The 22,322-nt window shown below is 50.0% G+C and overlaps 1 protein-coding gene and 1 pseudogene across 1 annotated transcript in view; one reads left to right on the top strand and one right to left on the bottom strand.

The window, feature by feature from the left end:
- DPP7 (dipeptidyl peptidase 7) overlaps positions 1–22,322 on the top strand; it is a 23,217-nt gene continuing 895 nt past the window's right edge. The window contains exons 1-12 of the mRNA XM_056350793.1: positions 1–122; positions 468–581; positions 3,858–3,997; positions 4,711–4,874; positions 6,736–6,871; positions 9,755–9,836; positions 11,522–11,688; positions 12,874–12,934; positions 20,226–20,344; positions 20,427–20,583; positions 20,902–20,966; positions 21,762–21,832. Coding sequence (XP_056206768.1) covers positions 50–122; positions 468–581; positions 3,858–3,997; positions 4,711–4,874; positions 6,736–6,871; positions 9,755–9,836; positions 11,522–11,688; positions 12,874–12,934; positions 20,226–20,344; positions 20,427–20,583; positions 20,902–20,966; positions 21,762–21,832 — 1,349 coding nt within the window. The 5' untranslated portion in view covers positions 1–49. The remainder of the gene's footprint in view (positions 123–467; positions 582–3,857; positions 3,998–4,710; positions 4,875–6,735; positions 6,872–9,754; positions 9,837–11,521; positions 11,689–12,873; positions 12,935–20,225; positions 20,345–20,426; positions 20,584–20,901; positions 20,967–21,761; positions 21,833–22,322) is intronic.
- LOC130154611 (kelch-like protein 9) lies at positions 12,922–20,219 on the bottom strand (annotated as a pseudogene).

Consider the following 22,322-nt stretch of genomic DNA (forward strand, 5'->3'; position numbering starts at 1 on the left):
GCCGCGGGGTCCCACGTGGGAGGGTGGTGCGGTGTGTGGGGTCCCCAGGATGGTTGTAATGGAAACGCTGCTGCCGCTCCTGCTTCTCTTCCCGGTGCTGCTGCCGGCCGGCGCGGCTCCCGGTGGGTGTCCCGGGCCGGGTGCCCCAGCCGTCGTCCCCCCCAGCTCCCCGGGCCGGGGTCCCCCAGCCGGTCCCTCTTTCCCCTCCAGCTCCCCGGGCCGGGTGCTCCAGCCGTCGTCGTCCCCAGCTCCCCGGGCCGGGCCCCCCAGCCGGCCTCTCTTTCCCCCCCCAGCTCCCCGGGCCGTGTCCCCCAGCCAGTCGCCTTCCCCCCCCCCCCCAGCTCCCCGGGCCGGGGTCCCTGCTCCCTTCCCGCCCCCCAGGCCTGGTCCCCCAGCCGGGCCCCGGGCCTGGCCCGGGGGGTGGGGGAGCTGGGGGCCATTTTCCAGGTGCTGATGGTCCCCTGCAGCCCCCCGGGCAGTGGGCCTCGGGCTGGAGGAGCACATCTTCCAGCAGGTGCGGGACCACTTCAGCTTCGAGCCCCCTGGCAGTGAGACCTTCCCGCAGCGGTACCTGGTCTCAGGTAGGTCCCAGGGCTGTGCTGTGGCTGAGCAGCGCCCAAGCCTGGCCGTGGCCATGGCAGGGCCTTGCTGTGGCTCAGAGCTTGTTAAGCTCAAGTTTTAATTGTTCCTGTGCTGAGCTGGAGAGCCTCTCAGCCGGGAGAGCTGTGATGGGCAGCCGGGAGCCAGCAAGCTGAGTGCCAGCCCTTTGTGAGCCAGCCATCCTCCCTGCCTAGGCCGGATCCCCCTCGCCTTCCGCTCTGATGGGTGCCGGTGCGGGGATCCTTGCTCCGCGGGCAAGGGCAGGCCAGGAGCAGCAGCTGCCTGAGGCTGGCACCAGGGCCGGCTCTGTGCATGTGTCTTCACTTGGCCACAGCACCTCCTACAAGTGCAATTCAATGCTCTGAATATAGCAGGAAAAACAAATAGTGACCTAAACATTGCATTCGGTGCCCAGCGTTCTTAGGAGTTCAGATAACTCCTCTTGGGTCAGTGTTTTGTGTTGTCTAAAACCCTGTGACTTTACATAGCTTGAGCCACGCTGAACAAGGAGTGCTTCCAGCCAGGAGCCGTCAGCATCTTCCTTTTTAGCCAAAAAATGAGTTATCTTCCATGCAACAGACAGTACGAGAGAGAAAGCTTTTCCAAACAGCATGTGACTAAAAAGACAGCAATTTCAATAACCAGCATCACATGTTTTTCAATCCTGCCTGCTTGGAGAGATCTGTAGGGATGAACAAAGGTGGAGCTGTGGATAGCACCAGCCCAGCCTGGTACCTGCCTGTGCCTGGGGCTTTGCACGCAGGATCTCGCTGCTGTCCCGTGCCCGGGTTCATTACCTGGTGCGCAGCACCAATTCACACACCGAGTCAAGGTATTTCTACTCTTTCTAGTTTTTGCAAAGTAGGGAGCTGGGTGGTAACCCACAAATGCCTAGCTCTCCGATGGTCAAAACTTGACAATATTGATGGAGTTCAGCAAGCAAAGACATCAGCCTTTGTTGGTTACAAGTTACATAATTCCTTGATCACCTAATACCCAGTTTCCTATTTGCCAAGTAATTCTTAATTACTTCGTGTGCTCAGTCTCAACTTCTTTTTGGGTCTGGGGGGTTTCTTCAGTTGGTGGTTGTGATCTCCCCCTGCTTTCACCTTTCACCAGGCATGAATTCAAGGATCAGTTCAGCCCAAAGATATGGGAATAGCAGTGAATTTTGATAGTACACCCAAGGCTGAAATTTCAATAATTAAGTGGCCGTTTTTGAACAGAACTTTGGGATCACCTGGTTTAAAGCGTTGCATATCTTTTGTTTTCTTTTTAAGGTGTTATATCTGTGTGTCCTGGGCAGAGCTGGCTATTTGTTAAAACCAAAACATTAACGTTGCAATCCAGCTGGTTTGCAAGTAGTTTCTTACTCAAAACTCCTGTGAGTAGTTCCATTCCCCACTACTGTTTCTTGTGCAATACAAGACTTTTCAGATTATCAGGGAGATACGGAAGGAGCCTTGTTATTTCACAACAAGGCACCTGACACTGGAGGTTTGCTGGCAGTTCCCCAGGATTTCAGTCTAAAAATAGATCCCTTTTTAAGCAACCTGTCTGGTTTGGGTTTGGCTCCTGTGAATGGTTGTTTACTCCAGGAGCCACGAAGCGTATCAGAAGAAAAGCCAGAGCAGAGATAGCACTTCAGTTTCCTACCCGATACCCAAAACAATGCAACACAGGATCAGCCTTGTTGTTAACCGAGCGGCAACTTCACTCATAAAAGGCTTGAAATCCATTTCCAATCCTAATTCTGCTTTAGCTAGTCGGTGTTGAGAATGCAAAGAATTAAATTCAGGCATCTCTGTTAATGGAAACAGCCTCGTGTGACATGCTGCTGCAGCGGCAGCCACAGGACAGCAGTTGTTGGAGGGTCCCTGTGGATGATGTGGCAATGTGTCGAAATCAACACTTAACTGTCTGAGGTCTGTTGTTGAAGAGAGCTGTTTGTTATCCCTCTTAATTCCTGTGCAAGTCAAGACTAAGCTAAAACCAAATGTTTATTAAAGTCAGCAAGCATTAGATACGCAGGTATTAGTTAGATACGCAGGTGTTTGTTAGATACGCAGGTATTGACATCGTGGGTCAGCTTGTCCTGCCAGTCTCAATTTGCCTTCAGTTAGTAACAGATCAGAGAGTGAAACACATCATCTTCATACATCATCATGTATGGATGTGATATATCATGAGAGATGTGTGTTGTATATATGACATATATCATCATCAGCATATCCTGGGCTGCATCAGAAAGTCGAGGGAGGTGATCCAGCCCCTCTACTCTGCTCTGGTGAGACCCCCGCCCCGCAGTGCTGTGTCCAGCTCTGGGGTCCCCTCTGCAAGAAGGGCACGGACCTGTCAGAGCAGAGCCCTGGAAGTGGCTCTGGAGGAGGGCTGGAACACCTCTGCTGTGGAGAAGGGCTGAGAGAGTTGGGGTTGCTCAGCCTGGAGAAGAGAGGGCTCTGGGGAGACCTTATTGTGGGCTTTCCGTACTTAAAGGGGGCTTATAAGAAGGATGGAGAGAAACTTTTTAGCAGGGCGGGGTGATGGTTTTTAAACAGAAAGAGGATGGGTTTGGATGGGACATGAGGAAGAAATTTTTTATTATGAGGATGGTGAGATACTGGACCAGGTTGCCCAGAGAAGCTGTGGATGCCCCATGCCTGGAAGTGTTCAAAGTCAGGCTGGACAGGACTTTGAGCAGTGTGATCTAGTGGAAGATTTCCTTGCCTATGGAATGGGGATTGGACTGGATGATTTTTGAAGGCCCCTTCCAACCCAAACCGTTCTATGCTATGTGATTTACAGCTTGACTTTACATTGTACATCACAGCAGAAAGATGATGGCAATTCCCTAATGCCCCTTTTGTGGGAAAAGTGATCTGCCCAAGTCTTTTGGGTTGAAAAGGGCAAGTAAATAGGAAATTGCTCTTTGGGGTGGCAGCTGTTTCCAAATGCCTCGCAGAACTTGAGACTGTAGGGATTTTCAGGCAAAAGTGAAAGTTCCAGGTCATGTGCTGATCTCATGGAAGCTCTTATTTACCCCCTGCTCAAATGAGAGATTTTTGTAGCCTGACCTTTCTACCCCCTTTATTCCCCAGCTCAGGTCTGGGGGATCAGCCTGCTCAGAGTTCTCCCTTGTTAAGTTCCTGCCCAAACTCACCAAAAGTAGAGTAATTTCATGCTCATGTGGTTTGTTTTCTTTTTTTCTTTTTTTCTGTTGTTCTTTTTTTTTAAACTGCTTCTGTCAATTGTCTCAGCAAAGTTCTGGAAGAAAGGATTTGGACCCATCTTCTTCTATACTGGCAATGAAGGTGACATCTGGACTTTTGCTCAGAACTCAGACTTCATATTTGAATTAGCAGAGGAACAGCAAGCACTTGTGATTTTCGCTGAGCATGTGAGTATTTTAATCTTTATGCATACGATAGTCTTGTTCTGTTCAGGATTATGGAATTCAGCTTTCTGCAGGTCCAGAAAAATAATAACCTCTCTTGCCATGAAGCTGAAATATACCTGCTGTAAGCTTTCTCCTCGTGGTAGCGGCTCTTCTTTATTTAACTATGGCTTCTGATTTTTTTTTACTATGCCTACCAGCAGTCCAGGATACTACTGTTCCAGTAAAGCCTGTGCCATGGTGTATTTGCTTTAGACCAGTGCTTTTGTAAGATGTTTCCACAGGCCTTGAACTCCACACTGGACTAGAGGGTTATTTTGTTCCGATAATATTTTATCTCTCTAGCCTGTGAAGTCCCAAGCCAACCTTTCCCACACCAGTCTATTAAATCTACTATCCCACAACTTCTGCATGCAGAGATTACCATGTTCCCTTTTCTAGCTGGGGATTTCAGGAGAGACACACATGCCAAGGGGCCACTTGGTACCCACTGAAGCAGCTTATTTTGGGCTGTCCATCCTCTGCAGGATATGGCCTGAAGGTCTGTTTATCAGCTGCAGGAGACAAGGCAATTCCTCAGTTACAAACCAGTTGGAGGACACCACGTGCTGTTATTGCTTCCCGTTTGTGCACGCTGATCACAGCTCTGTAGTGAGGGCAGAGGAGACCCACAGCTTGACACCCACATTTCCATGGCATCTCTCTTTTCCTTTTAGAGGTACTATGGGAAATCTCTTCCATTTGGACTTGAGTCAACACAGCTGAAGAAGACGGGTCTGCTTACCGTGGAGCAAGCCCTTGCGGACTATGCAGTGCTCATTACCGAGCTTAAGCAGCAGTATGGTGCTGCCGCCTGCCCTGTCATTGCTTTTGGAGGCAGGTAAAGGTTGCGTGTGCCTCTTCCCTTCTCGGCATCCTTTCCCAGCCATAGTCTTGCTGTTCTTGTAGTTTGGTTCTCAAGCAAGTTCTGAAGGCGGAGCTTTAAGCTATCTCATAGAGGAGGTTTGCCTGTGCCTGAGCTCCCAGGAGCTCATCCCCAGGTCCCGGTCAGCTCTGCCATCAAGAATTAGTCTCAATTTGTGGTTGCTTTGGAGAAGCACCACTGACTAGATGTTTCGAGGCATGTTCAAGGTACAAGTCAGCCAGAACTGCAGAAAATGGAAATCTTTCAGAACGTTTTACATTGGAAAAACAGAAAACTAATAACTGGTAAAACATTCTTTCTTATACCCCCTGTATTTATTAAACACAGCCTCTTTAACAACAACCAGCCGTTTTTATTGTAGGCCCCTTTATAATCCTGCTCTGCAACCTGCTGCTTGGTTCCTTCTCGCTTCCTAGCAGGAGCTCTTCCCCAAAGTGCTAGCTCTGTTGATGTCCTTGTCTCTTGAATGGTTCCCCATGCTTGTAGCAGAGGGATGCTTCCCTTTAAGAAGCTTCCACCACGTACAGGGCTCCTAATTCAGTTGTAGTGACCTAAAAAGCATTTGAACTGACAGTTATCATTAACCTTCCACATAACCTGTGGTGGCGAGTGGACTGTTGATCTCAGGAGTGTTTGTACCGTGGCTATGAGGACAGTAGCTAGTGTAAAAAGAGCCAGGAGCTGTCCTGGGGTGGGGAGATGGGAGAGAGAGTCAGGAAAACCTGCTAGCTAGGCTGGACGTTGGACTACAGCTCCATGTGTGTAAATCAGAGTTGAGGCTGCAGCAACCCAGAACAGCCCTAAACCCAAATGAAGAATATGGAAACACAGCAGCGTTGGAGCAGCACAGCATTTCCCATGGGAGGAAAAAACCCCATCCCTCTTCTGGTGCTTAGAACTTTGCCAAACTTAACCTGCAATTACCTGTGGCAGGTTTCAGCTATAGCCTGTTTCCAAGCCCAGGGTTAGAGAAATGTGTATTGCTTTGCATGTGGGTGATGTGAGAATGGTATTTACTCCAACCACGTGAGGTGGGGGGAAGGGAGACCTGGATACCTGTAACTTGGAGCTACTAATACTTGTAACTTGGGGTTAGACCAGGTTTTACCTGCATTTTGGGGCTGGCATTTGCCACCCCCAGGAGTGACCTCAGAGTTACTCCACAAACGTTGGTATATGAGTAACTTTTGTCGCCTTGGGTTTGTCTGGCAGCTCTTGATATATCTGCAGATGGTGGCCCTGGCACTGAAGCTTCCAAGGTGGCTTTGAGTTTTAACGTGTTATTTGTTAACATCTCCCCTTCCCTCTATCTGTGCTGATCATCTATCAGCTGTTCCTAGGGGTGCCCATGGATAATTCCCGGCCCTAGAGAGGGCTGTATATTCTGGAGTGTTCAGGGACAGCCTTTGCTGAGAGCCTATCTAGCCTTTATAACCCTGTATGCAAAATGTGTCTCCTTCCCCTAAAGAACAGCGACAGCTTTGCTTGAGCATCACTTGGTCCTGCACTGCAGCTGTCAGGATGGGTGAGTTAAATACTGGGGCAGGGTTTACGTTCGGCTGTAGAAGCAAACTGGGCTGCTGTGTTCCCACTGGAGCTGCTGGGAGTGTTTGGAGAAAGGCCAGAAGCACACATTGTGTGCTGCTCATTGGCCATAACTGGATCTTTTTTATGTGAGGACAGCAGCTACTAGATGTCCATAAGCTTCTCGTTGCCTGGGGTTAGATGAACCTGTGAGTGCTGGCCTGAACTTTTGAGTGACTCTGTTATAAGTTCTCTGTTAAAGGAGATAACTCTTTTGTCTCTCCTGTGGCAGCTATGGAGGGATGCTGAGTGCTTACATGAGGATGAAATACCCAAACATCGTGGCTGGAGCGTTAGCTGCCAGTGCTCCTCTGTTGTCCGTGGCTGGGCTTGGAGACCCCACTCAGTTCTTCAGAGATGTAACAGCAGTAAGTAGCATCTCTTTTCAGGAGCATTATTTTCTTAAAGGAAGATATATCTTTTTTCTTTTTCCATGCGTTTGAACAGACACCCGTCTTCCCAACATAAGCAAGTGCTGGGCAGGGAGTGCAATTAAATGGGAACCCACAGGGGAAAGCAGCAGCTGCAGATGTGATGGCTGGGCGCTGCCTTGGCTGTGGCAGCCCAAAGGTGAGCTCTGAGGAGCAGCACAACTCCTGTTCCAGCACCTTGCTTTTAGTGGTAACTAAAGATTCACTTTCCCATTTCTAGTGACTTGACCATATTACAACCTGAAATTTATCCTTTGTGCCTGGCTGAACTCCCTTTGGATAATTTATTCTTCAATCCTCTCCCAAAATGCTGTATTTTGTCTTGATTTCAATTATTCACAGCAGCTCCTTAATCCCAAGGTGACTGCATTTCAGTGGAGAGCTTGGAAATCATCATTTCACTAATTAAAGGTATGTAAGGTGTCCTGGGTTCACTTAAAACCAAAAATTAAATGTGGCTTTCACATTTTGAGATCATAGGACCCATAGGAAAGTGGTATTGTGCAGAACTGATATCTAGTTTATAAGAAGCGTGCTACCTGGTAGTACTGAAATCTGGTGACTGTGTCCGTTTTGCCTCTTTTTTGACATGAATTTCTAGATCTGGGTGACACAGGTGGCTTTGCATGAACTACCCGTGTATGAAACCTGTGATCTTTTTGCTCTTATTTACATATATGACAACTTTCTTTTGATGCAGAGACTTAACAGGACAGATAGCATTACCAGTAAGTGTAAAGAAGAGACAATCATATGAAAATAAACGCAATAGCATTTGAAACTCTGAAGTTTATAAGAGAAGATACCTTGTTTTAAAATTATACGTTTTAAAACAAAAAATGTAATACCACTTAGTCATCTAACAGGCCCTACAGTGGGAATTATTCCCTGGTTGAAGCCATTTCCTTCTCAGAAACCCTGTTCAGCTGGTAGCTCTGACTTGCTTCAGCTGCAAATATGCTGTGAGTCATTACACACCCCTGAATTGGGGCTTTGACCTTTTCACGTGAAAAAAAAAAACAACTTCCCAATTCATTTTTAAATATATTCTCTCTGCAGCAGTAAGCCAGCCTCTGGGCTGAGTTCCTAACCAGGCACTTCGTGTTGTTTTCAAAGTAATTCCTTCCACCGTCAGTGTGTTTGCATAAAAGCAATCTGTGCCGCTGAAATCTGAATTCAATGCTCTTCTTGGTGAGAGAACACCCCAGAGAGCCGTTAATACTAACGAAGGCACAAACCTTTGATGGATCATTGCGGGAGCGCTCTCTTCCCCTGAGTCAGAGCGCGCTGCCTCAAAGCAGCTTTCTCTGTGACCGTTGCTGAGCTTTTCCAGCTCACAGGGGAAGTGAGAAAAGGGCAGAAAGTTGATGTTGTGGAAGATTAGGTTCTATATTCCACCTGCCCTACCTGCAACCAGGCAGAAAGCCCCTGTGTGGATACTACACGTGCAGCCCCATGCGTGCTTCCCACAGGGGTACTGCTGCAGGGGCTGTTCAAGCCACCAGCTTGGGTTGGTTTAGGCAGCTGAATTAGGTATAATTAGGTGTGATAGTAAAGCTGGCAGCCTGGGGGGGAGAACAGCTTCCCTTGGAATGGCTGTAATGCCTCCTCCCTCTGCTGCTGTGACGGCTCAGCTGAACCATTCCTGGATCCATAAAGGAGAACGGGAACATGTGGTGGTTCCTTAGTGTGCTGGGCAGCGTGCTGCAGCCGTCCAGCATCGCCTAGTGGGGAGCTCAGTCTCGTGGCAGCCAGAGCAGACCTGCTCTCCTCTATCCCAGGTCAATCCATCCCCACACTCCAATTAGAACTATTAGTAGGTGAAGATCAGTAAGCACATCCAGAAGGAGATTTGGAACCCCTAAAGGGACGCCCAGGTAAACTGTGGAAAAAGCCACAGTGACTTCTCTAAGCATAACTATTGGCAGAGTTAGGAATAGAAGAAAGGTCTGAAATCTATTTTTAGTTGAGGCTGGGTCTTTGTAAGAAAAATGCTTAGTTAGTGATTTGTGGTTACTTAACCATTGCTCTAGTAAGGGTAAAGAGACCTTAAAAGAGCCCTAATAATTATTTTTATTACAAAGCACCGGTTGCCAGCATATCTCAAACTGCCTTACAAGCTGACAGAAAGAGTTTGGGTTGCTAGAGCCTGCAGTGACAGAGGCAACTTGTTCCACCAGCAGAACCAGCCGCAGCTCTTCAAACATACCTTAAAGTGCTTTTTCAGGATCAGTAATGAAAAATTTTCATATCCCAGGAAAAAGGATATGGCCTTCTTGGTCATCTGGCAGGTCACTGGCAGGTTTAAGAAGAGCAGGTCTTGGTTCCCAAAGCAGCGCTCTACCCTCTGTGCATAACTGACTTCTCCATGGCTCATTCTCATGGACAAAGTGCAGTTGGAAGGACTCTATTGTGTGTTTAAAAAGGAAAAAAAACCCAAACAAAAAACAACCAAGCAAACTACTGGGCTTAGCAGCCTGGCACCCACTTCCCATGTCCTGGCCAGGTATGTGTGTCCTCTCGCTGCTTTGTGTTTGGTCCAGTGGTTCCATAAGTGCGTGCCGTTCTGTCTAACAGCCACCCCACAAGGCCTGGAGAAACAGCTGCTGCTTGGTCTGAGCTGTGCAGACCACTGGCTTCTGCTGGGGTGTGCTGCTTGGAGCACAAGGCAGATGCATGGGTGTCACTGCTCCTGGAGGCACGGATGAGGTTCTGACCAGCGGGCCAGTATCCTGGTACTTCTGGCAGTTCTTCCCAGTGCAGCCTCCACATCTATCTCCTCTGTGCAACTGTAACCCTCTGTCTTTTCTGTCCCATCAGGACTTTCAGAAGTCCAGCCCAGGCTGCGTCGCTGCTGTCCGCAAAGCCTTCCAGCAGATTAAGGATCTGTTCCTGAGTGGAGGTAAGGAGAGAGCCCTGCAGGTGGCTTCCCAAGGGCAGCCAGTCCCAGCCGTGCAGAAAACAGTTGTTTCAGTTTTCCTTCGGCTAGGTCCTCCAGCGGTTCAGCTAAATCAATGCAAATGCCCACCTGGCTGCCTCTTTCTGCTTATACAATTGATTTTTGATTTAATGAGCAGTTTCTGTTAGCATTAAAATTAGTAACCAACACCAAAATGAAAGCATCTCTGTGGGGGCTTGTACAGTGTTAATGAAACTGTCTTTTCTGCACTGAAGTGCAAAACCACCTGCATTTTATGGTGGTGAAGTATCATGTTGCAGCAGATACTTGTCCTCAACACCCACGCTGTTGTGAACTGTTGGGGTGGATATGACAGCTGCATGGCTCGGCTCACTGGACATATCTGAGAGAGATTTGAGATGCAATCTAGGTCTTGAAGCAGCCCTCACAGTCTCTTTCACCTCCAGCCTTGGACAGTTAGGTGAAGCCAAGGACAGAGACTGGTGAGGATCTCTGTAACATGCCCCAGGTAGGGCAGGTCATCGTGGGCTGATGCAGCATCTCCTGGGAGCCCTGTGTGGCGCTGGAACAGCTGTGGTGGGTTCTTGGTCTGCCTCAAGCCCGGGCTGGGTCTGTGGTGCTGCACGTCAGGGGCTGTGTGCCTCCGAGAGCTGCTGTCGCTGCCTCACTACAGCACTGGTCCTGGAATTGCCCAGAGCAGCCAGGAGTCCAAACCTCCTTTTAGCTTTGGGTCACAGCGTGAAAAATACTACTATTAAATAGCCAAGGTCTTCGAGGTCTGCCTTTCCGCAGCGGGGTGGATGAGGTGGTCATATTTAAGGTTTAGGCTCTCCAGTATCCAGAGGCAGGTCCCAGGCTTTTGATTTCCAAGGAAAGACAGCCAGGCTGCAGTGGGCAGCGTGTAGGGTAGGATGGGGACCGACGGGAACTGCAGCTCCAAAGTGTGGAGGATACAAATGAAGGGAGCAGCTTTCTCCAGCAGAAATGCAAAGGTGTATGAGTGCGTCTTGGAAGTGCATCCAGTATATGAGCGCATCAGTCTTCCAAGATGTATTTTCTGACTCCAGCTGACCTCTCTGCATCACACTGAAGTTTGAAGGCACGTCTTGGGAGTCCTTTGTGAGGGCTGTTCTCTTTTCAGTTCTTACTGGAAATGCACCCAGCTCCCAAGGAACATTTTTTTTTATTTATCCACGCCCCACTCCATTCTTCCAGCTTTTGCCAGTTCTTCCAGCTGTTGATGCTCACTGGGATCTGTATACTGCACCATGCTTTCCTGCATAACAGCTTGCCTGGTGACACATCAGACCCCAGGGAGGGAGTCCACAGCGGCGAGGGGGAGGCAGCCAGGCGGGGCACTGATGAGGATGGCTCATACCAAGCTGCTCTCGCTGTGCCAGCGGGGACTGCTTCTGTCTCAGTGGGTGCTGGTTCCTCTGGGCTTCCCAGGGAGGTGTTGGCTGCTCCATGGGGCCAGAGTGCAGGGTGCAGAGATGCTGATGCCTGTACATCCACGTGTGTGTAATTTTAAATGTAACGGGTCCTTCCCAGTAGAAACTTCATCTGTGTGTTACAGCATCTCCTTGCTTCTGAGTGAAAGAAGATGCTGCAGCCTGGTATTGTTTCCCTCTTGAAGTCTGTGTCTTTCATTTTCCTTCCCTCTGCAGCCTACGATGAAATCAGCAGCAAAATGGCCACGTGCAATAAGATCTCTAACAAGGAGGATGTTTACCAGCTTTTTGGGTTTGCTAGAAATGCCTTCACCATGATGGCCATGATGGACTACCCTTACAAAACAGATTTCATGGGTCACCTCCCTGCCAATCCAGTGAAGGTGAGTACCAGGACGAGGGTGAGGATTGTGGTGAGAATTGCTACTGTCAGGCACACACCACTGGTGATGGTGATGGGGAGGTGATCGTGGATGCTTGTGGTGTTTGACCTTGGCTGGACACCAGGTGCCCACCAAACAGTTCTGTCACACCCCTGCTCAACCAGAGAGGGGAGAGAAAATATAACTAAAGCCTCATGGGTCGAGGTAAGGACAGGGAGACCACTCAGTGATTACCATCCTGGGCAAAACAGACTCAGTTTGGGGAAATTAGAGCACAAAGAGCTGTGCAAGCTTGTTGACTTCAGCTTTTGAGCACTAAAAACCTGTCGCTTTTTAGAAAAGTACTTTGTTGTAGCCCACCTCAACACACTTTCATAGATGTATTATTTTTCTTGTGGGGAGGGACCGAGTTCTAAAAATTAGACTCCTTGCTAAGCATCACCCAGGCTGATGGGATACCTCAGAGTATAATGTACGGAAAAGTCTGCTGCCCTGGGGACTGGAAAACCTGTACGCTTCCGAGAGAATGGGAGGTGGTGAAGTGTGGGAAAAGACCTGGTTCTCAGGGGTTGCAAATACTTCTCAGACGCTGGCTGCTTTTGAAAGGCCCCAGATCACCAGTTGCTGTTGCAGTTCTTGGTCTCTTCTGGTGTGCTCTCAGCGCTGCTGTTCTCTGTTGCACTCCAGCACACGGTGCCGATGGAACTTTATTTGCCTCTGGCCTTGTGGCATTTATGGTTCAAGTCCTGGAGCAGAACGCATGCTGTGCGAGAGATCGTCCAGGCTGCGCTGTACTGGGAGTCAGGAGATGCTCTCTCTGGCTCCACTGGGCATGGCGTTCCCTTCTAGGGTCTGTTTAACAACTTGTAAAAAGGAAATATTCTACCCTGCCTTTAGAGGGACATTAAAATATTCTGATTGTCAGGGGAAGGAGCTGTTGTGTATCACTGTGGCCTCTGCATAGCTGCTTGACTTGGTAAAGGAACTGTTTGTCCTAGCCCTGTCTCCTTGTTTCTGTGTATTTTGCTGCTAGAATGGAGGAAAAGAAACCTTGAAACCTGTTGCAGTAGGCCCTTGGAAAGTTGCTGAACTATAAAATGTTTAAGTGGTAATTTTAATGACCTTAGCCCTTCCGCGAACGGTTAACTGTTCTGTCTGCAATTTGCCTGTCATTTTCTCACCCAGGTCAGCTGTGAACAAATCCTTGCGCACACAGATGCAATTCAAGGCCTGGCTGCTCTTGTTGGTGAGTTAATATCAGTTTGAAGTCTTGTATTTAACACCCTGTTTTCTAGAAGCACCTGTAAGTAGAGCCTTGCGTTGTTGGCTGGCAACTGCAAGAGCTGTTAAAACTAATGTCTGGGCAAACGCTGTCAGATCTGTCTGATGTGTTTCCATCCTACTTCTTTTCTGAGGTAGAGTGGGACTCTTGTTTCTTTGTGAGGAACAAGCTGAGGGTAGATTTCTTCCTCCTGCCCATGGGGGAGCACTTTGTGCCTCTCCCCATCTCCCCAGCTGCATCGACTGGGGACAGCTTAATCATGCAGGAGGCATGATCCACCAGAGCTTTAGGCAGGCGGCTGGCTTTCTTCCATACCTGCTTCTCTGTGTCGTACAGGAAAACACTGTCTTCTTTCCTCATGTGCTGCAGGGACCCACCTCCTGTGAGGTAGAGCATGGTGTCATGGGCTGTGATGCTGAACTGGCAGCAGCTGAACGGGGGTAGCGTTAGCGTTGTCCACTGATTGCTTACAGGGCAGTAATACTCAGTCTCGTCGACGGGAATCCATTCCTCCACCTGCAAAGAACCAGACCGACACTCACCCAGCAGATTATACCTCGAGCGGGCTTTACTGTCACGTCAGGCTTGCTTGGTTCGTGATAAAGGAAACCAGCAGCTCAACGTCTATTTGAATACCATGGGGCTCAAGGTGCCGGATTTTTGATCCACATTTAGCAGTCAGAGCCTAAAAAAAAACTCTAATAAAATACCAGAATGGCACAGCTCTAAAGGAGCTTGCTTTTTCTTGGGAAAATCAGAGGAGTGAGCTGAGCAAGGTGCCACAGGGACCTGCTGGAACTGGCATGGGCCAAATCCTGCCTGCTCACCAGACTTCTACACATTACAAAGGAAATCATCGAAAGGGGGCTGCATTGGATTGAATTGTGGGCAGTAACTGAGATTGTGTCATCTGGAGGAATTTGATGTCAGCCTCGATGTGCAGTTTCTCTCTGTAGGTTTCTGTCTCTTACTCAGTGAGCAAGCAAGTAAGATGCCCTCGTTCCTTCAGAAGAAACTGTACCCATCGTGGTCAAATGGGGCCAGGCCCCGAGTCTTTACACTTTCAAATGGGAATTGATGAATGATCTTTGAAAACTCAGTTCTCTGGGCTTCAGGGAGTGGGATTCTCCTGAAGTGAGCTGGTCAGTCCTTGTCAGGTCTCTTCCCAGAAGGCTGGGCAGCACTTTCCCTCCTCTTTCAGATCTGGAAAATCCAGGTTTGAAGAGATTTCAGTTGCATTCCAGGAATAGAGCCCATCTTTCCTAAAATCTAGGCTGGTCCTCACCGCAGTCCATTCCTCCTCCTGCCTGCCAGTGTTTCGCTCCCTCTCAGCTCAAACAAGGAAAATCAGGTGGTCAGTGTGTTTGGGGAAGGTGCATGGGCAGTTCTACATTTGGGTGTTCCTGTGTTAGCAGGCTGAGCCTCCACTTTGTTTTCTTTATTGAAAAAACGGCTTTAAACAGCCTTTGTACTCTAGCAAATAAAGTGTGACAGCAGGGCAGCTTCTGATGTACATGATTGTGATGACAGGCACGTTTTCATGAGCTTATTGGCCTGACTTGCCACTGTGCTGGTGCACTAAGAGGCCAAAAATAATAAAGTTACTGATCAACCTGCTGAAATAAACCAGTCAGAGCCTAGCAACAGAGACCCCAGTTTTGGATCAGAGTTGGGATTAAGAGCAAATTAACTTACTCCTTTTAGAGTCCTTCCTCCAATGCAGAAGATCTTGTCCCTGGCTGCGGCCATCCCATGATTGCAGCGGGTAAAAGCCATGGCACTGTTGCCAATCCAGCGTCGGAGGCGAGGGAGGTAGCTGTAAGTGTCTCTTAAGGTTTTACCCCCAGAGAAGCCCCCTAGAAGGAAAGAAGAGATCTTGAAAATCCATCCTTCATGCTTTCTGACATCCAGCAAACCTTCTGCAAACATTAGCAGAGCTGATTTATTTAAATTTTTTTGCCTTTAAAATACCTAAGAAGGTCAGATTTAAAATTTCACCCCATTCTGCAGAGCTGATGCGATGTGAAATCTAAAACCTGAGATTCTTAGGTATTTTAAAGAGCATAAGAAGAAACCCAAACAAAACAAACCAGTTCCAGCTCTTTCTGTAAACTGTTTTCCACAAAAGGCTTTTGAATAAGCTCTTGGGATGTTTCAGGTGTAACCAGGAGCAGCTTTACTTGGGAAATCTGCTTCCAGCATACACAGTCACAGAATGGTTGAAAGAAAAGCATTCAAAGCTCTTTGAACTTTGGATTTTTGTCAGAAGGTCAGAGCCAGTCTGTCAGTGCTGTTGTCAACTTTTTCTCCTTATTAGCCACTTGAGTATTTCAGGGGTGCATTATTGCAGAAGGAGGGTGCTGCTATGGGAAGGATAAATGCCTCCAGCTGCCTGCCTGTTGAATTCCAGCCCGCAGAGAGGCTTTGCAAACAAGGAAGATGATTTCAGGTTGGCCGTAAGCCCCAGCTCAGCTCAGCGTGGGCACTCTGCCTGCATGGGGCTTGTGTTTTAATCTGGTACTGAAGTGATCCTCTTAATTTTTCAGTTTGCTTGGGCAGGGCTGTAGGCTGGCGAAATCAAATTTGCTGTTACCCCACTAGCTGAGAAGGAAATGAAAGCTATAGGTAGGTAAGATACCAGAGGGGTATGGTGTTACCCAGTTTAGGTTTCTATCGTGTGTTTGAAGCTCTGTAAGACAATTTTGTCGTCCCTCTCTGGTAGGAACCAGGGATGACAGAGGTTAAACAAGCTGCCTGTGGCACTGTGGGCCACCTGAGTCAAAGCAGAGACCTGAACCTGAGTCTCAGCCATTCCCCCAGCTGAACCATCACCCATCTGCAGTGCCAGCGCAGGTGCCCTGCTGTTACTGGGGTGCACGTCTGGGTGGGACGGGCTGTGTGCACCTTCCCTGCCCTTAGGGCCTCGGGTGTATGCTCCATCACAGAGGAGCATCCTCCACTGCAGCTGAGGTTAACCTGGACTAGGTCAGCACTGTGATCCCCGCTGGCCGTGCCTGGTTTGCGAAGCTGGGAGCCTACAGCGATGGCACTGGTCCGGTGCTTTTAACACAATGCTTTTCCGAGGACAAACCAAAGATTATCTTTCAAGTCCAAATCAGTAGCTGCAAAAGCTAATGATCCTGCAATGATTTCCTGAAGTGTTTTTAAACCCATGCTGCTTTATTGTTAAACGTCCTGCACCATCTACCAAAGACCCCTGTGAAGGCTGAGGATCACTTGTCAGGCAAGAGCTGCACAGGCTGGGTGGGTAAGAGGGCAAAAGCCCCTATTATCCTTCTTTTTGTACAGATTAACAAAGCGGCACAGTAGGGTTAGTCCCACATCTTCCATTCAGATTAATACCAGTGTTAAATCCCGTCCTCAACACTATGGCAGCCTCTTCCCAGTTTACCTTTTCAGACAGCAAAGCTTTGGGATTTAGCCAGGATTGCAAGGTCAGAAGCGAGCAGGGGTGTGGATTGCAAGCAGATGGTGTCACGTTTAATGTCTTGGAAAGAAAATAATTCCTGCCATGCAGGAGGAGGGCAGTGAGGCTGTGCTAACACAGCAGGAAAGGGGCACTGGAGCTGTGGGTGTTACTGGTGTGAGTGCAGGCTTTGACTCTGACATTAAGGTGCCAGCAAAAAGCAATGAAACTATATGAAAATAATCTGCTATTAGCTCTCTCACCTGAAATATAGAGAATTCCCTTGTGAGTTGCACCTGCGTGATCAGCGATGGGTGTGGGGAAAGGAGCTGTGAACTCCCACTTGTTGTCAGTGGGCTGGTACAATTCCACGGTGCAGGTGAGGGTCCCTAGCAGCGTCCCACCACCCACAGCCAAAATGCGATCAGTCAGCACATCCGCGTGGAAGCGTGTCCGCCTCTCCAGCATGCTGGCCACCTGGAGCCAGGAGGTGTTGCGGGGATCAAATCGGAAAACCTAGGATCACAGCAGATGGGTGATGGTTAGCAGAAGGCTGGGGTTAGCTTGTGTCTTGTGTGGCTTCAAGAGCTGGTAAGTGTTTTCCCTGGTCTGAGGAGGGCTTTATATTCAGACCTGGACAGGCTAAACTTCCAGTGCCAGCCAGCTGATGCAGCAATACCTCCCCAGTGGAGCTGGAGGCTCAGTTATGGCCTTTCTGCAGGTTTCGGGGGTCTGGGAAGAGGTGGTGCTCTCAGCTTGCAGCAGGCAGGAGGTAAAACACATCAGCTTAATGAAATACCTTTGTTTCAAACTCCAGCTAGCATGTGACAGCTGAAAACCATTTCAATGAGATTTAAACAAGCCCATTTTCCATCTCTGCTATTGTTTGACTGTGTAGTAAAGAAAGCAGCTGAGCTTTGCCCACTGCTTTTGCCCAGGAGAAGGCAGGAGCGGCTTCCCCTCCCCTCATCCCTGGTGGCATCTCCACAGGGGCACAGCATCTCTGCTGCGGCTGGGCTTCCACTCGTCTCTTGTTCAGCAGTAAATACTTCCTGGAGCTCGTTTTGTCAGTTCTGGTTAGAAAGTCAAGGTCACTGAGCCAGGGCAGTATTTGCAGAACCACATGCAGTGAGTGCTGAGCTGCTGCTGTAGCCCAGCACCAGGGCTTCAGCACCCTCACCCGCTGCTGCCGAGCTGCCTCCTGCCTGCAAGGCAGAGGAGACTTGCTCTTTGCAGCGGCGCTGTTGAACTAAGTACAAGGCTGAAATAAGCCCCCCTTGGGAGCAGGAGAAAGAAAACCACGATGTTTTTTCTAGTAAGCTCACTGAAGCAATCTAAGAAAATGTAAAATCCTGCACAAGTCTTTTTACTCTCCAGGTAGAAGGGGAAGGTCCTGGGAGCTAAAGGAGATTTGCTTTTCAAGGGCAAAATGAAGAAAGGAGCAGTTCTAAGCAAAGTGGTAGGCTTTAACCGTACCCCCTGAGCATGAGTCCTGTGGCAGCAGCAACAGGGGTAGGGTTTGTGGGGTCGCTTGGTTGACTGATGTGGACCTGGCTGAACCTGCACTGTGGCAGTTGTGTACAGATTAGGATGGCAGTTTACCGTAGGAGCAAGGTGAGACCAGGTCAGGACCTGATTACTTCCCAGACAGTTTGGAAGCTGTATTCCCAAGGGCTTTCACTACTGCATGCAGCACTGAGAGATGTATAGAGGTGGGAGGTCTACGGTGGGCAAGAGGAGTGACTCCCTCCCTTCCTCACCCTGCTGTTTTCCCCAAGGCTAAAGGTTTCTTACGTCTCCTTACCTCGTTTGATGGCTGCTTTCCCATGGGATCGAATGTGCACTGTCCCCCGATGACGAAGAGGAAGTCATTGATGACGGCCACACAGTGGTTGTACAGGGGCACGCAGAGGTCCCCGACCTTGCGCCAGGTGCCGCAGCTCTGGTCTGTGACCCACATCTCTCTGCACACGCAGTTGTCGGCGGTTCTGCCACCGGCCACGAGCAGCATGGTGGAACTGGAGCGGAGGTTGGTGCTCCGGGTCTGCAGGACCGGCTGGGCATACAGCTGCGAGTGGTAATCCAGAGCTTCCCGCAGGTACCGGCGGCAGCCTGGATCCAGCCTCATAAGAGGCAACTCCTGGACGTACCTCTGCAGATCCTGTAAATGAATGAGGGGGAGTCTTACGCGCCTTAAAATATCTGCTGCGTCTTTCAGCCGCGTGCAGTCATGCTGCAGCCAGCTCACAGCAGCTCGGAACAGCTCCAGCTCACTGCATCCCTCAGCATCGGTCCTGTCTAAAATTTCACAAAGGGTTTCTCGGTCCAGGTCTTTCAAGCACTGAGGATCAGCCAGGATCTCTTTGTAGTGCTGCCCTACGTAGCACATGGCTTTCTGTCTCAGCTCTGCTGGGCCGAGTTTTTTAGCGATGTTAAGAACATCTAAGCAGTTCTCACAGTTCAAGCAATCCTCCAGAAAGCGAAAGCACAGCTTCATCACCTCCCGAACCAGGAGGGTTTCTGCAGCTTTGAAGGTCTCCTCAATATTCTGTAGTGAGAGGTCTAGTTTGTTGGAGTAAATGAAGTTGAGAACATTCCTCAGCCCGGCAGCACTGATGGCTTTCAGCTGGATGTGACCATCTGGGCTCCCTGCTCTTGTCAGGTTTCCAACAAACAGGACCTTGCAGTAATTACTTGCTGATGCTAAAATGATCTTGTGGGCTGGAAAGCGAACCCCTTCCGCCTCCAGTGTCACATCGCACAGCTTGCTCTGCGAGCGAAGGCTGCTGAGCCCTTCCAGGAGTTTCACTAGGTAGGTGTCTGACCCGAGCCTCGCTGAGCTGCCCCGCGAGCCTCGCAGCATCGCTCGGGAAGGTGTGTAACCCTGGCGCAGCCCCTGGACCCTTCACTGCACGCACTCAGTGCATCTCACAGGCAGCCTTCTGCAGCTGAACCAGTGACTTTATGCTTCAAGGGAGCTGGGACTGATCTGCCCATCCCACGGAGCCATCCAAAAGGCTGCAGGCTCCCCCCCGCCCCCCAACAGCCTCCGCTCGGTGCTTGGAGCGCTGCGTGCCGTGCAGAGCCACGTGGGGCTGTTTGCAAGCGGAGCCATTGGTGCTGGGTATTGTACAAACCCCCCAGCATTTGTGGTTTTTCCCTGTGGGCTGTGGCACTGGCAGCAGCGGATGGCCACCAGTGTAGCTGCATTCCTTCTCCTCGCTATCGGGTAACTACCCATCCACACAAAAAACAGCTCATTCTTAGCGCCTCCCCAGCTACGCGCTGCCTGGTCAGGTGCTCTTTTATCTGGGCAAGCCTGCACATGCCGCCCTTCCCTCCTTGAACAACGGTCAAACAAAATCCTGTCTTTGACTGAATCTGGTCGGTTCGGACAACAGCTGCTTTCAGGGCTGCGGAGGGGGAGGTCTCGGCAGTTGTGTGCTGTTCAATTTGAAGCATTCAGCTCGTGTCCTGCATGCCGGCTCCTGGGTGCCGTAGGGACTGGAGGCTGGGCTCTCCCAAGGGTGACTGAGACTTGCTCGGCTTTTGGCACAAGCAGAGATGGCAGGGAGCGCCTGGGAGCCTCTTCCTCCCTGCAGATACAGCAGAAGCAAAGGGTAGTGTGCAGCTGGGCTGGAGACAGGGTGAAAGCTTTGGCATAAAGTTGGGATTCATAATCCAGCGCTGGTGCAGCCCCTCCTAGCCTTGCCCAGCTGGGCCAGCTGCCCTGCTGCTTGGTCTTGCCCATGAGGTCCGGGTGGGAGGCGGTGGGGAGACAGCAGAGAGGTACCGACAGCTTGGCTTTGTGCTGTTCCCACCCGGCAGGGGTGTTTTACAACTCCTCCGGCTCAGCGCAGTGCTACGACATATACCAGCTGTACCAGTCGTGTGCTGATCCCACAGGCTGCGGCATCGGCTCGGACGCTGAGGCCTGGGACTACCAGGTAAGCTGTCAGACACACCAACAGGTTCCAGCGGCTGCCCTGCTTCTCCCCCGTCCGGTGACAGCTCTTGTATGGCTTTTAGGTTTGCACCGAGATCAACTTAACTTTCAACAGCAACAACGTGACTGACATGTTCCCCGAGATGCCCTTCACGGAGGCCATGCGAGAGCAGTACTGTCAGAGCAAATGGCACGTGAAGCCACGAGCACACTGGCTGCGGACAAACTTTTGGGGAGGAGGTGAGTTGTGCTGGCTGCTCGTTCCTTTGCATCACCCCGTAGTCACCTGCCTGTCCCCTGGCTCTGCCCAGCTGAGCTTTGTGGGGACAGGCACAGTGCAATAACGAGTCCTGGCAGAAAGTCACAGCCTTGTGCTGACTTGAGCCAAACAGACCTTTCTGTACCTCCTTAAGAAAGAAGTGGAAAACGAAAAAAACTGCCAAGAATTTTTTTTCTCCTGTGTTTTCTGTTCTTGGCCATGTTTGTTGCAGTAGCCAAACCCGTTTGGATAAATGGGCAGGCAGGAGGCCACTCAAATGTCTTCTCTCTGAATTTCAGACCTGAAAAGTGCAAGCAACATCATTTTTTCAAATGGAGATTTGGACCCGTGGGCTGGAGGTGGGGTAAGCACGTGCACTCCTGCACACCAAGCAGAGAGCAGCCTTTCTGGGTGATACACTGCCCCCCTCTCCCTTCCAAAGCAGCACTGGGGATTCATCTGTAGCCCATTTGAGCTTCTGCAAGCAGCTGTTTTCTGCTGAACCGTTCAAGAGCCTCGGGACATTAATGGTGGACACATTGAATAGTGTTCATCAGCCAGGCACGCTGATGCAGCAAAGGTGGCTTCACTAGTGCAGACCCAGGGTCTGAGCCACAACCCATCATCTTTCTGTGCCGAGACCCGGGCTGGGTGCTGACAGCCGAGCGCTCCTCGCTGTCTCCGGTCTCTGTGTACTTTGGGAGATGTTGCTGTAAGCAACTCGAACCAGGGCGTATTCTGGCTTAGGTTCAACACCACTTCAGAGCGGTGGCAGAGCTCTAGTTTAAAATATAAACCCCCAAATGACCCAGAACAGGATTTTGAGTTAGTTGAGCTCTTGATTGTCATGGAGGAGTTCCTTGGTTTAGGCTGTCTTGGCAATCCCAGCTGCAAGAGGAACAGGCTGCTTAGGGTGCATGAGCCCAAAGGAGTCTGTTACTTCAAACCACCCGGACTGGAATAGGTTTTCATCCTGGAGGAAGCTTCACTTCATTTGGGACAGCTGATTTGGCTCATTAAGACACAATATCAGCTGAACCAAGGACTTCTTCCTGTGCTTTAGCTAAGTCCTGCCCAGCTCACCTTCCAGTTTGTGAACTGATGTCCATTTCTGCCTGGTAACTTGGTGAGAGTTTGTCTCTGCTCCTTCTCCTTCCAGATCAACAGCAGCCTCAGCCCTTCACTAATTGCATTGACCATTAAAGGAGGCGCTCATCACCTAGATCTCCGGTAAGTACTGAACTCTGCTTTGGCTGACAAAAATCTTACTGCCCTGGGTGCTTGATCTCAGCTAGGCACAGCCCAGGGAACCAGGGAGATCCTTCACTTAAGGAGGACTGGATACCAGCTTGTTTGGAAGAGCAACCTTCTTCTCCAGTGCAGGGCTCCTACAGCCCTCAGGGATGTCGGGTTGTGCAGAACTTGGCACTAAGCTCACGTGCTGGCATTAGAGCATGTTCTTGCACAAGGATTGGCACAAGGGTGTGATAGCCTGCAGCCATCAGTCACGCGAAGTAGACCAGTGTCTCTTGGTGTTAGACTATCAGCCCTCAGGCTTGGAGCGGGCAGCAGCCACCGATGCCAGGGAAAGCTCAGGGCTCCAAAGCCTGCCTCCCAGCCTCCTGGCGGGTGTGACAGCATAGCTTGTTTTCCAGGACATAAACACAAAGTACAAAAGAGAGAATCTGTGCTTCAGTTCCCTGGCTTGGCTTTTCCTGTG

Source organism: Falco biarmicus, chromosome 9 (genome assembly GCF_023638135.1).
Source record: "Falco biarmicus isolate bFalBia1 chromosome 9, bFalBia1.pri, whole genome shotgun sequence".
Lineage (NCBI taxonomy): Eukaryota > Metazoa > Chordata > Aves > Falconiformes > Falconidae > Falco > Falco biarmicus.